At 42.2% G+C, this 14,968-nt stretch overlaps 1 protein-coding gene across 2 annotated transcripts; it reads left to right on the forward strand.

Moving 5' to 3' along the window:
* Positions 1-1,157: 1,157 nt before the first annotated feature.
* LOC143136250 (sodium/potassium-transporting ATPase subunit alpha-1) lies at positions 1,158-14,669 on the forward strand. 2 transcript variants are annotated; one of them, XM_076296852.1, is made up of 22 exons: positions 1,158-1,329; positions 6,729-6,842; positions 6,967-7,026; positions 7,222-7,425; positions 7,543-7,656; positions 7,774-7,908; positions 8,010-8,127; positions 8,276-8,544; positions 8,734-9,042; positions 9,654-9,788; positions 9,902-10,091; positions 10,278-10,453; positions 10,588-10,724; positions 10,850-11,000; positions 11,106-11,274; positions 11,458-11,612; positions 11,719-11,842; positions 12,573-12,718; positions 13,467-13,597; positions 13,709-13,810; positions 13,956-14,047; positions 14,444-14,669. In XM_076296852.1, exons 1-22 carry the CDS (start codon positions 1,318-1,320, stop codon positions 14,470-14,472), a joined length of 3,072 nt encoding a protein of 1,023 aa, XP_076152967.1. In that variant the 5' UTR covers positions 1,158-1,317; the 3' UTR covers positions 14,473-14,669. The 2 variants fall into 2 exon arrangements, with proteins under 2 accessions (XP_076152967.1, XP_076152966.1); XM_076296851.1 differs by lacking the exon at positions 1,158-1,329 and adding an exon at positions 1,425-2,086.
* The last annotated feature ends 299 nt before the right edge of the window (positions 14,670-14,968 follow it).

Genomic DNA, 14,968 nt, shown 5'->3' on the forward strand with positions numbered 1-14,968 from the left:
GTTGTCCAACAGGGGGCACTGCACTGGTTCTGGAGTGTCGTTTTCATTTACACAGAGAGGGTTGGAACATGACAGTTTCCATGGAAACACATTTATAGGATCGAGGCAGCAGCATGTAAATAAAATCCAAGATATTTTTAGCTTTCACTTTGAAGACAAACTTCAACACACATATGCACATGTGCACATGCACACAAACAGACATGCACATGTACAGTTGTCCAGTGGTCAGTGTTCAGTTTTAGCCATGGGTCTTGTTGCATATCCACCTAACAACTTGCATTACAAGATTTCAATAAAACAGCATGTTGCATGAAACCACTGTTTGGATAGTGACTGTAGCCTACGGCTGCCATTTAAGAGACAGTAGACTTACATACGGTTCCAAAGGCCCTGCACTGACACACGGCTATCATAGTTCATAATGACCATTGTTATCATAATTAGGGGACCTAATATTACATTATTTTATAGAGCCCAACATCTCTATCAGAATATCCACAACTGATATCAACAACCTTGTCTTTCGTGGTGTGCATAACTCCAGGAATTTACTCCGGAGCCTCTAATCTAAACATCCAACGTCTCTGCCCATTTCGTTACTCATAATGAGATGTAATATTAATTGATGACAACTAAAAATGATTTAAAGCAACAACAAATAAAGCTAATGTGGGAATAACGATTTACAGGCTTCCCACATGATTTCAAGATAGGCCTTTAAGGATAGCAACCAAAGTTAATAAAGTTAAACACACTGCTGTAAATCTGGTTCAATAGTAGTTACGAGTGACCAGTTGAAATACTTGAAATAGACTGAAGTATAGCCTACATCATCAAACTATTTATATCCTTTCAATTAAGTCAGAGAATTAGAAAGCTCAGAATATGTTTTCCTGATGATGTGTATTGTCTGACAGTGTACTGTCTGGGCTAAGGAAAACCTTGCATAATAAAATCTGAATTTAAGGCCAGGACCAGTTGCTTTCCAATTTAATATCTAACTTAATTAGATGTTAAACTGTCAAGCGAGGATTTTAATATGTGATTACTGTAAATCTTTCAATAAGACCCCGCCCCTTACTTCTATGTTACCATGGCAAAGGCAGTAGACGTCACGAGTAAAAGACACACTGTATATAAGAATTGGGACCTTGTGACGGCCAAGGAGCTTGGATGCGTGTCCGGGTGTGACGCGTGTGGCCAGGACGCATCCAGGGTTTTTTAAAACTTCATTTTTGTCAGATTTTAATTGGCGGTCCAGGAAACAGTTATCGGCACATTTGTGAGGTCTTGTACAGAATTTTGCATTTCAAAATGGGACGCGGAGTAAGTATTTCCCTATTTTTTCCATCCTAAGCTTTTTTATTGAAAACGTGCTTTAACCCATATTTCATGACTTGTGTCGGATGCGTTGTAGGCCTAGTTCTGACGCTTATAGGTGGTCATTAAAGAATAAAGAAATACTCACATTTTAACCTCAGACAAATGAATAGATAAAACTCTCAAAATGCCTGCGATGTTTGAAGACTTCCGCAAAGCCCCTTGTGAAAGTGGCATTCATTAGGTAGGGTATGCTATGTGAGCATAGCTGGTTAGCAACTGTTTTGTTGTTTTATGTTGATGTGATATTTCTTCATGTAAAGGGGTGAATAGGACAACCACAATGTAATCATTGCATATTAGGGTTATGAGTGAAGTTTTTGACAGCCATCTCAAGAAAAGTTTAATGTCAGAAAATTCAGAAGAGAAACGACAAAAAGTAGCCCAAAGATTGCTCAACTAAAGCATGCGTGGAAACTTCCTTTGAGATGGCTGGACTTCACCGTGGCGTGTTCTCTCTGTCTGAGATGGAAAACGCTTAACTGATCCTGCTACCAAGAGATAACAAGTTAGGCTAGTCTATGCAGGGTAGATGCGCGCTCGTCTTGGGTTGAACTGTGGAATCTGATGTAGAAACTTCAGAAGTATGTCGCTTACGCTGTGTTACAACAATGGAAAGTTAATGCAACATGTTTCTAACCATTATTAGCGGAAATCGATTGATACAAATTGCGTAATGATGGGACGAGATAATGGGGTCGAAGTAAGTGTTATAATTATCTTACACGGTAAGTGACATGTTTTAACAACTTAGGAGAGGGAAGTTAGGTAAAAATGTTAAAAGGTTTCTTATGACGTCGTGAAATTCATGAAGTTGTTCTCATGGCGCCTTTACTTCAGGACTAGCCCAATGCGCAATGAAACGGAAGGTGAGGCGTTTTAGCCGGTATTTTTGAGGTGGGTGGTGGTCTGTAACAGAGATATAAATAAACGTCTGGTTTAAGATTCTCACAGAATATTGGTAGCAAAGTAATATTCTATTATATTATTCGTAATGTCGCCATTTGAAATAGTTGCTGTCAAGTTGCATTTCGGTGCATTCATCTTTTTCCGGTGATTAAGTGCCGCCAAATTCTCAGAGAGAAATACATTGCAGTAGGCTATATGTTGTGACCGTATTCATGGGTTTCATCAGGTCCCTTTCCACAGGTGTGTAAAATCAGGCACCTTGATTATCAATGCAGACTGAATGGTGCTTGATTAATACACCTGTGGAAAGGGACCTGATGAAACCCATGAATATGACGACATTAGGCTACCACTGATAAATTATATTTTCTTTACCTCTAAACAAACTAAAAGGTTTCTTTTTATTCAAAACCATTCACTTTAATTGGATTTGGACGAAAGGACTGATACACTGTTTGGAGTGAAGAGAATGTGTGTGCCCTGTGAGCTGCATTTCTCACTTAGGTATCCAACAGTAGACATCACTCCCTGCCCCTAATGTAAAGTGCAGGGCACTGGACTTGAAATGATGCTGGGTAGGCCTAGGTTAGAGATCCAGAGAGGTGTTCATGTAGGCTACGGAATGCAATAGTTCACCTAATTTTTTGACTCCCAGTGCAGCAATGTTTAATTCTTTAGTGGATGTTTTGATCAGAGGGGCTTCGGTGAGTACAAGAGGGTTTTATCCACCAGCCATGTGCCCTTTGAAAGACTGATTTCCTCATAGCTGTTTGTCAAATTGGATACACTGGTTTTCTTGTCCTCCACGATCTCCAAGTGAACACCAACTAACATGTGCATTACTTATGGAACGGTATGTTCAGTAAAGTTGGATGAGGTGTCTGATCCCAGCAGCATGCATCAGATCCATTCAACTTTTATCAGGTGTCGGCCCCAGCTGGCTATTCTCACCCCTTCCTTCTCTGCCTCCAACCCCCACCCCCTCCATCCCAGAAGGGTGCATGCCTGTCTGAGACCGTCGCTGCTCTCCCAAGGACTTAACATTCTTTCCGCTCAACAGTCACTGTGCGTTAGCAAGCCCTTTTGTCACCAACGATCGCATCTCCATGACTGGACACACACATACATACACACACACACACACACACACATACATATGCAAGTTTGCGGACACGCACACACACACTCACTAACTTTACAGGTATAAAGTGGAGAGCACTTTCTCCACACCCTTAACCCCTCTTCCCCTGTGTGTTATGCTTTAAATACTGTGCCACACCATCACCCATTCCTTTGCTGGTTTGACCCAAGGGCTCAGAATGGAGCCTAGGTTGAGTATTGTGTCTGTTTTCTCTCCAATTGTGCAAACAAGCTTCCTCTCTTGAGCTAAATAACCTTTCCTCCACAACCAGTAGAGGGGGAAAACTGTAATTGAAAATGTATGAACTATATGAGATGTCAGTTAGTTATTTATGTTTCACAGGACCTGGATTGTTGTAACCCCCCCCCCCCCACAGGTTAGCAGGTAGTGAGTCGTGCATGAGTGTCAATGTTTTTTAATGAGCCCCTTCTGCAACAAAGGGAATGTGAGGGGGTGGAACACGTGACTCCACCCATTGAGATATCCAGAGGTGTGGCTCTATCGCCCATGGCAACAGGGCAAAGTCCCAGAGGGGAAGGGGGTGGGGGTTAGCTGTGGGGTGGGAAGTGATATGGTTGAGTGAGCACTTTTGTTTTTTGGCCCTCACAGAAGAAAAAGGGTAAGAGATAGAGGGAGAGCAACACATCATTACCAGAGCTCATGGAGGAATAGTGACTTGTAAGAATGCCTCCCTGGTTCACTATCAGTGAATACATCCAAAGGCGGTGGTTGGAGCCTTTTGTTATGCCTGTTCTTCCGTATTTTGAGGCACTGCACGTGGAAGGACGCTCTGCTCTGACATGCTCATGTGTGCTCTTTCACTTTCAATAGCCCAATTCTCTCGCACTCTGACATAATACTCTGCTCTGTGCTGAGCAGAGCCCCTCCTGATGTCATTTTCATCCACAGACGAGCAGCGAGGTGTGACTTGCCGGCGTTTATGTAGTGCACAAACACAGCCTTCTTCTCGGTTGTTTTTTTTCCCCTCCCCTCGTTTTGGTAAAAGCGTAAGCAACAAAGGGTCATTGTTTTGAGTAGTCACGCCAAGGGGAAAAAACTTTGCGTATCCTTTAGAGCCGCTTTTGAAATTCCAGATTTCTTTTTCTTTTTTTTTGCCCCCCCCCCCCAGCTTCACACTGTTGCTTTTCAGCATGTGCTGCCTTTGCCTTCTAATGGAAAGATTGCAGGGGGCTAGTCTGTGGAGTAGCCGATCAGCTGAACCGCTCCCCTCCTCCGTTTTCCACTAGTTTTGAGAGGAAACGGCTGGTGTTTAACGGTTGGTAAATGATGAACATTGAGCTCCTGCAGCAGCCTTCACACAAAAGCAGAAAAGAATGCTGAATCTGAAATAGGCGCACAAATCAGCTAACTGCTTGTTGAATTGTAGATGGGGGTGTTTTAGAGAGCTGCGAGAAATGCTGATTGTCAAAACATCTACCAGTCTTTTTTAATAAAACATGAGGTAGAGCTTTAAGTGGATGTTTATCTGTTGCTTTCAGTCAGGGCGGTGGCTTTTCTGCACATGTGCGGCATAACAGCCCACAGAACAAGATCAGTCTGTGACATGGCAGGTTGAGCTATGAGCAGGCAAAATACATTTTCAGGATTAAAGTGTCAGCGTCTAGACATGAGGGAAAAGTATGAGATGAGATTCTGAAGTGGCTGTCAATAGTTTATTTTAAGTGTCAGATCCACATCCACCATCCATTAAGCCTGAAACCATTCTCCTTCCAGAAGATGAATTACTTCAACAGATGTATATATTTTGTATTGCTTATGCAACATTTTCAATCAATTATTGGGAGAATCAATCAGCTTGTGCTGATGTGCGATGTTTTTTACTTGCTTTCCATCATATTATATGTGTAGAATGTTATGAAATGTTAATCAGTTTTAAAGGTCATAAGTTGGACATGGTATTATAATCTTTTTAAACTGGATAGTCTCAGCCTTGTTTAGTGCCATCACCAACATCATTTCATTACATAATGTGAGAAGTCAAGGCTGTGAGACCTTCTTTGAAGAGCAACTTACAGGTTGTAAACCCCTATAAAGCATAGTGTAGATAAATGATGAAGGAATTAGATTCTTAGAAAGAAAAAAAATAACTACACCAGAACAGTGTGAGAAAATTATTGGAATATTCACAATATTTTGCGATAATTGGGCAGCATGGCAAAAAACATCAAACTGTTTGACGGCCCATATTTCTTCTGTCACGACGATCTGCCGGAAAAGATTATGAGCGGAGTAGGCTACAACTTCAAAAAATATGTCGGGAATAAAAGAAACACGTGTAAGACAGCTTAGTAGCGACATAAGTGGCAGTATATCTTAGGCAGTTGCTGCCACATTAACTACAAGTGCTGGTGTCAAAACAGTAGCCTACACTAGCGAACTAGCAAGGCATAATATAACCACCTAGTTATAATTAAATTACACACATTTGCATTCATACCGCGACCGGTAAACAAACACTCACATTCTAACAATGTTTACATTCTCATAACATTTACAGAATGAAATACCAGTGGAATTAGTGCAACCAGCACAAACACAATGATTAACCATTATGACTTTCTAAAAAATTGAGGAAAAAAAAACTTAAGACGTTTACCTTCTACGTAATATGACTCGTTTGTGTGTGGGAAAAGTATATTTAGGAGCCTGTTTAAAGTGGGTACACTTTCTTCTGAATTACTGTCTGTACGTTTTGTAAAACATTAATTTTTACATATACATTTTTGAAAAATATATTTTCAGACAAGATGAAGTATAAATTCAGTTTTGAAATCAACCAACAAGTTGCTCTTTAAGTTCTGCTCATTTAAGTTGTATAACACCCACAATCTATCTATCTATCTATATAATTACATGTTGGTTAAATTCCCTGTAAAAAGTAATCCTTCAAATGTAAAGTGATGATGAATTTAACTTTTCAAATTCAGTCCATGTTCGGATGGGCAGAAGAAAGAAAATCAGCCATCATAAAGAGCTTAACGTTAGTCCATACATCATGTAAATCTGGGGGCATAATGGTACAAAGTGCCACACATTGTGCCACAAACTGATCGGTTCTGTCCAAGTTAGCATTTATATTTGCAAACAATACAACACTGTCACAAAGCAGCTTTACTGAGAACCGGAACCAAGGCAGACAAGAGGCCTAACATGATAATACAAGGGGAAAATCTGTTCCAGGGCTAAGCACTATGAATTTCTTCTGTGGAATAACACCCACAGAGGTCAGCGATTTTTCTTGAAGCTAAATGTTCTCTATTCTGGTGTGTCACAGGAAGGACGGGAACAATATGAGCTCGCTGCTACTTCAGAGCAGGGAAGCAAGAAGTCCAAGGCCAAGAAGGAGAAAGAAAAGGACATGGATGAGCTAAAGAAAGAGGTGGATCTGGTAAGGCAACTTTATCTCTCCTTGTGGAAGAAAAAGGCTTGTCCTGATGATGTGTAACTTTGTTAGTTTAAAACCTAAATGGGCCCTTTCCTCTGATCTTTCCTCCTGTTATTTACCCCTTCAGGATGATCACAAGCTGACACTTGATGAACTCAACCGCAAATATGGCACTGACTTGACCAGGGTGAGTTGCTGAGGATCCTTTTTGAGGATGAGTTTTAATCATGTTAAACACATGGCTCCACACAAAAACATTCACACAAAATGACACAGCCTCATGTTGTGTTGTATCAGATATGCTATGGAAGCCTTGTCTGTTGTGAGCCGGTTGCGGTGAACTTGGCAAAAGTTCCTGAATGGCTCCATGTTGAATTTGCAGGGTCTGACCTCCACTCGTGCAAAAGAGATCCTTGCTCGAGACGGTCTCAATGCTCTGACCCCACCGCCCACCACCCCAGAATGGGTGAAGTTCTGCAAGCAGCTCTTTGGTGGGTTCTCCACTCTGCTGTGGATTGGAGCCATCCTCTGCTTCCTGGCCTACGGTATTCAGGCTGCCTCAGAAGATGAACCAGCAAATGATAACGTAAGGAGAACATTCTTTCTGTGTAAGAGCAGACTTCAGGTCCATTGGGAAAATGTATTTCTCCATTTGGGCACTTCACCTAACCTAACCTTGTTCTTTTTCTGCTTCCCTGTGCAGTTGTACTTGGGTGTTGTGCTGTCTGCTGTTGTGATCATCACTGGATGCTTCTCCTACTACCAGGAGGCTAAGAGCTCGAAGATCATGGACTCCTTCAAGAACCTAGTTCCTCAGGTACCTCCAGGTCATAATATTTTTATGAGGTGTGTTGTTGTTGTTGGTGTTGTTGTATAGTTAAGTATGTTTTGTATACATGTCTATACATTTATATATTTTTGACTGACCCTGTAGCAAGCCCTGGTTGTACGTGATGGTGAGAAGATGAGCATCAATGCTGAGGAGGTGGTGGTTGGAGATCTGGTGGAGGTGAAAGGTGGAGACAGAATCCCTGCTGACCTGCGTATCATCTCCGCTCATGGCTGCAAGGTGGATATTCTTGGGTTTATTCTGTCTGTGTGCATGCAATTTTCAGCATAGACAACATTATCTTTTCTATTTTACTCAATGGCATTGTATTCCATTGTCAGGTGGACAACTCCTCCCTCACAGGAGAATCTGAGCCTCAGACACGTACCCCTGACTTCTCCAATGATAACCCCCTGGAAACTAGGAACATCGCTTTCTTCTCCACTAACTGTGTCGAAGGTATATTGGCTTTAGCAACTTACAAAACATAGCAAACCATAAGTGTTTTAACCATTTTCCATCTTTCAACCCAAGAAGTTAAGTTTACATAATGTGCAGGAACATTGTAATATTGACTGTCACATTGCCTTTTTTATTTTTATGTCAGGTACTGCTAGAGGTATTGTCATCAACACTGGTGATCGCACAGTCATGGGTCGTATTGCCACCCTGGCTTCTGGCCTTGAAGTCGGCCGCACACCCATCTCCATTGAAATCGAGCACTTCATCCACATCATCACTGGTGTGGCTGTCTTCCTGGGTGTCTCGTTCTTCATCCTCTCGCTCATCCTTGGATACAGCTGGCTGGAGGCGGTCATCTTCCTCATCGGGATCATTGTTGCCAACGTGCCGGAAGGTCTCCTGGCTACAGTCACTGTAAGTACACCTAGTCTAGAGTTCAGAGTCAGGATTTATTCTTTTACATCACAAATTCAATATTCCTGTCAGCATACCATATCTCTCTATCGATCCATAGGATGATTCAAAGTCCAAGATCATTTTTGAGGTAAATGTTGTGCAGCTGGTTGTTTTTACTGAACTTTGGCACCACAAATCCAATTCCAGGTGTGTCTGACCTTGACTGCCAAGCGCATGGCCAAGAAGAACTGCCTGGTGAAGAACCTGGAAGCTGTGGAGACTCTGGGCTCTACGTCCACCATCTGCTCTGACAAGACCGGAACTCTGACCCAGAACCGCATGACGGTGGCCCACATGTGGTTCGACAACCAGATCCATGAAGCTGACACCACGGAGAACCAGACTGGAACCTCTTTTGACCGCACCTCCGCTACCTGGACCTCCCTGGCACGTGTGGCCGGCCTCTGCAATCGTGCTGTCTTCCTGGCCGATCAGGATAGTGTCCCCATTCTCAAGGTGACTAGCAGTGGATTGCAATGTAAAAAGTCCCCCTCTGACATCTTGTTTTTGCAATAAAGTCCAGTGGTTGTACATTGAGCCTCTCCCTCCCCTAAAAATGAAAGGGTAGAATTAGTATTCTACCATAATGAAAGCCCTGGAGATTTTTTCTGGCACATCACTATGACTATGATAAAGTTGCCCTGGCTATTTAGCACATAATTGAGCTGTTTGTCTTCAGTGTTGTTTACCCCTGCACAGGGCTTGTTATTCTCTTTATGTTCTGCTCCGACTCCCTCGGACTACCCTAGGGAATCATCTAGCGCCATTTTCCTCCCTAGAGCCAGAATGATCTGGCTGTAAACAAGCCCTACTTCCTCCATTCACTAAATGAAATGCAACATACCCTCTGTATCCATCCTACACCCATCCGCTCCTGTATCATGCTTATTTGTGAAGCATGGTGGCATCACAGCTTGCTTTAACAACTCTCTCCCCCTCACAAGTCAGTGACAACAGCTGAAGTGAATATCATGTAGATCTGTGAGGGCAGAAACTGGTGTCTATAAAAGTGCAGCTCTTGGTTCCTCACAATAACTTGTGTGTGTGTGTGTGTTGGACATATTTAGCGAGATGTTGCTGGAGATGCCTCTGAGTCTGCCTTGCTGAAGTGCATTGAGCTGTGTTGTGGCTCTGTGAAGGAGATGAGGGAAAAGAACCACAAGATCGCTGAGATCCCCTTCAACTCCACCAACAAATACCAGGTACTGGGAGCACTTTACTAAAAACCCTCCTCCAACGTCAGCAGTGCCTGTCCATGTCCATAAGTGGTTGCATTTGTTGGTAAGACCATTGTGTTTTTGTGTTTTCCTGGTAGCTCTCCATTCACAAGAACCCCAGTGGCGAGACCAAGCATCTGCTGGTGATGAAGGGAGCCCCAGAGAGGATCCTGGACCGCTGCTCATCCATCATGATCCAGGGCAATGAACAGCCGCTGGATGAAGAGCTGAAGGAAGCCTTCCAGAACGCCTACCTGGAGCTGGGCGGTCTGGGTGAAAGAGTGCTCGGTATGGTTCTGCACCCCTTGAAATGAATCAAACTGCTTGGTTGTTGTAAAAGACAGCTGTCTTCATGGCTGGCCTGTTTCCTCTGTGTTGTATTTTTTTTCCAGACATTTGAATGCCACACTTACTAATCGGGGTATCAATGGTTTGGTTTACAATTTTTTTTTGCAATTCCTTTCCACCTCATAGGCTTCTGCCATTTCAACCTGCCTGATGACCAGTTCTCTGAGGATTTCGTCTTTGACTGTGAGGAGGTGAACTTCCCCACCGAGAATCTGTGCTTCATTGGCCTCATGTCCATGATTGACCCTCCTCGTGCTGCTGTGCCCGATGCTGTTGGCAAGTGCAGGAGTGCTGGAATCAAGGTATGCTATTGCTTAAATGCCTGTTTATTGTGTACAAGTCTACTGTACGTGCATGTTCATTCATGTGACATGTACTGTATAAAGATTGAGAACAAAGCTTGATCACCTTTTTTTGCCTATTGTTTTAATTCCAGGTCATCATGGTGACTGGTGATCATCCCATCACTGCTAAGGCCATCGCCAAAGGTGTAGGCATCATCTCTGAGGGTAACGAGACCGTGGAAGATATTGCAGCTCGCCTGAACATTCCCATTACAGAAGTCAACCCAAGGTAGACCACATCACTCTTGTCAGTGTAGCCTTTTAAATAATCAATATATTAACAGTGTTAATCTGAGTGTGTAACAGGAGTTCAGGACAACAGTTAGATTAACACTTATCTTTTTTTTTCTTCAGAGATGCCAAGGCTTGTGTTGTCCATGGCTCTGAACTGAAGGACATGACACCCGAATTTCTGGATGACATCCTGAAGTACCACACTGAGATTGTGTTTGCCAGAACTTCTCCACAGCAGAAACTCATCATTGTTGAAGGCTGCCAGCGACAGGTAAATGATGGTCTTCACCAAATTGATAATTCTCACTGATGGCATATTGCTTTTCTTTATGGTATTGCCCTTCACGAAGATCCATTTTGTTGTTTTGCTCTACAGGGTGCCATTGTGGCTGTAACAGGTGATGGCGTCAATGACTCTCCTGCCCTGAAGAAGGCTGACATTGGTGTTGCTATGGGTATCGCCGGATCTGATGTCTCTAAGCAGGCTGCTGACATGATCCTTCTGGATGACAACTTTGCCTCCATAGTTACAGGAGTTGAGGAAGGTGGGGAATTCTCTCAAAGACTAGCCCTTACCCCATTGTTCATGGCACTGATATCTGCTTATGTGTGAAGTGCTGTGATTCACCAATGTGTATGTCTTGCCCCAATCAATAAGTGTTTTTGCATGCTTGAATGGTATACCACGACTTAAAATTGTCAATCCTCTAAAAATGTTTGTCTTCCAGGTCGTCTAATCTTCGACAACTTGAAGAAGTCTATCGCCTACACTCTGACCAGTAACATCCCTGAAATCACACCTTTCCTTTTCTTCATCATCGCCAACATCCCACTCCCTCTGGGCACAGTCACCATCCTCTGTATCGATCTCGGAACAGACATGGTAAAGAACACTGTTCTGTGTTTTTCTGTCATTTCATCGTTTTCAGACCTTCCAGTTATCGGTTCTCTCAGACAGTAATATAACCAATGTTTTTGTGAATTCCCAGGTTCCTGCTATCTCCCTGGCTTATGAAATGGCTGAAAGCGACATCATGAAGAGACAGCCCAGAAACCCAAAGACAGACAAGCTGGTGAACGAGAGGCTTATCAGTATGGCCTATGGGCAGATCGGTGAGAACTGTTTTACTCAAGATGAAATGTGAAATGCTGTGTGTTTCTGTATGGAGTACATCCTTATTATATCTCATGAAAGGAAAATGGGAGCTGAAGTTATATCTTAATAATTCAATCAGGGACATGGAATTAGAGCACACGTTTTCCTAAGATAAGGTTAACTCTTTAAATATATGTATTTTTGTTTTTGTTTAAAAAGATCCATCAAAAACTCAGACTGGTCAGATTTAGCATTGCATATTTTTAAATGACCTCTTATTTGGGCTATGTACCAGTGAATGCCTCTTAAGAAACAATCATCTGTCAGTTAAAGCTGCAGTTGGCAAGATTTGATCATATTCACTGAAACCGACACTATGCTCCAACAGAACAACATAAATCAGCCGGTTTTAGAAAAAAAAAACCTCCACCTAGAACCTTTGTTTTGCAAAAATCCACAGCTCCCGGTTCTTCTGGTCCAATCAGAGCAGGGCTGTGTGAGATCTGACTGTCAATCACAGTCTGGTGCAGTCTCAGTTCATCAGATCTAATAATGCACTTATGAGGTTTAAACTGCCCTCCGCTTCGCGTCGGGGCCGTTTTACAACCTCGACCGTGCATTAACTTCTGTGAACAGACCACCGTGTCGTCCATTATCCCTTACTTATATCCTGCTTACCCTCTGGACAGAGATTCATGTGCTGTGACTTCAGGGACTGATCGTCACCATCTTTGGCATTTTTAACAGGTATGATCCAGGCCCTGGCAGGATTCTTCACATATTTTGTAATTTTGGCTGAAAATGGTTTCCTGCCCTCCACACTACTCGGAATTCGAGTGAGGTGGGATGACAAGTTCACTAACGATCTGGAGGACAGTTATGGACAGCAGTGGGTAAGTGTCCAGCTTGTAGTGTACCACTACCAAGGGTATCTATGGGGTTATGACACAGATTTTTGTTTTCCAAGTTTTACTATATAACCAATAATATTGTACAGAGCAGGGTTCCCACGGGTCATGGAATTTCTGGAATATTGTGGAATTTTGGAAAGTCTATTCCAAAAATGGAAATAATTTTGTTGTACTGTAGCAGTTTAAAATTGACTTGCCAGAATACATTTATACAAATATATTTCCACACAGAATTGGTGTATATCTGGTTCTTAGCTTAACAACTTTGTTTATTCAATGCTCATGTATTCATATACCGCTCTAAAGAGTGGGAACCCTGACAGAGGAGTCCAAAATCCTATTGCATAGTAAGAGATTAAACAAAGTTAGCTCAGATTGAAATAGTTTTGTGTGCTTCTGGTGTGGGATACTGTTTGTTTGCACAGTTTGCCCATTGCTGTAACACATCTAACTTTTATTGATGTGTCTGACATGTTAGACTTTTTTTTATGCTGTTCAACTTGAGTTATGCATAAGTGTACAATTTCATTACAACCTGTGGATGGCAAATCTAATAGTCTATTTGAGTTCTCTGTAGCTTCAGGTCAGAAATTAAGCCCATGTGCAAAGTACATTTGGCTCATTAGTAGCAAAAAATTCACCAGCAAAGAGCCAATTTTATCTGGAAAACAGGCCGTCTGTGTTCAGCTTCCTGTATCCTCCCCTGACTTGCATCACTTGTGTGCCACAGACCTATGAACAGAGGAAGATTGTGGAGTTCACCTGCCATACGGCCTTCTTCTCCAGCATTGTGGTCGTGCAATGGGCTGATTTGATCATCTGCAAGACCAGGAGAAACTCAGTCTTCCAACAGGGCATGAAGTAAGTAGGGCGTGAATAAACAGGCCTCATGAAAGGCCTTACAAAAATGATAACGGGGCTGCAGAAGGAACAGTATTTAACTGACATCTTGTGTGTTCCTGCCTTCCCCAGAAATAAAATCCTCATCTTTGGCCTGTTTGAGGAGACAGCCCTGGCTGCCTTCTTGTCATACTGCCCAGGCATGGATGTCGCCCTCAGAATGTACCCACTCAAGTAAGTCTGGCCAAAATCTGCTCTTCTGAACAGAACCAACGACAAAATGTTTTTTTTTTAAGCCATTTCTGAATTGGCATATTCTTTGCATTCTTCATCAAAGATTATAATTGTTTTGTTCTCTCATTTTTCTCTCCTTTTTCAGACCAAACTGGTGGTTCTGCGCCTTTCCATATTCACTCCTTATCTTTATTTATGATGAAATCCGTAAGCTTATCCTGCGACGCAGCCCAGGAGGTAAGGGGAAAAACTCCCTCCATCTATTTTTGCCATTGTGATCTTTATGGGGTGGTGGTAGTGTAGTGGCAAATGAGCTGGGCTACCATGCAGCAGTCTTAAAAGTTTTGGGTTCAATTCCTAGCTTTCACTGTTGTGCCCTTGAGCAAGGCACTTAACCCCAGTTGCTCTGGGGAGAAGGACCCTTATAATATAACTGACCTATGTAAGTCACTTTGGATGAAAGAATCTGTTAAATTAATAAATGTAAATTTTATAAAAGCTTGATCCCTTAAACCCGATGAATAGTCGTCTGATCAGTGATGGCTAATCAGAAAGTGTGTGTTTTTTACCATCTACATGAATTCTGGTGTGACTGTGTCTGAAACCATTCTTCCCCCTCATCTCTTTTTGCAGGTTGGGTGGAAAGAGAGACCTACTACTAGAGTGCATCATTCGGTTATGAATTTGCATGGTTGTCTTGCTGCTTGGAAAAAAAAATACATTGGTATATTTGGATAGAATGCTCGATGCAAACACTGAAATCCTGAACCAAGACATTGTGTGCCTTGTTTCTGAAATCGGACCAATTTTATACATGTTTTTAGAAGTGACAAAAATAAAAACCCAGTCAGGTCTCTTATGTTGTGTCCTTTTTTGTTAGTTTATTTGTTTTGTATGCCTGCCTGTATGTTTGCTTCAGTTTTATTTATATTTATTGATGTTTTAATTATACCACACAAGCACTGTGCATGGATTGTTTTAGGTGTATGCTAAACAGTAATTAATTAAATTATTTAATTAAGTCCACAAAAATAACAAACAAGTACAATTTTTACTTTTACGTTGAAAGGGACCATGGGAATTTTGCTGATAACATCACAAAAGCATGTGGCGCTCAGTCTACGTTGTCCCTGCTTTTCCGCTCTGTAACTCAAACAT

Source organism: Alosa pseudoharengus, unplaced genomic scaffold (assembly GCF_046254945.1).
Source record: "Alosa pseudoharengus isolate Yale_2024_CS ecotype anadromous, Long Island Sound unplaced genomic scaffold, YU_APseudo_1.1 YU_APseudo_1.1_scf_20, whole genome shotgun sequence".
NCBI lineage: Eukaryota > Metazoa > Chordata > Actinopteri > Clupeiformes > Clupeidae > Alosa > Alosa pseudoharengus.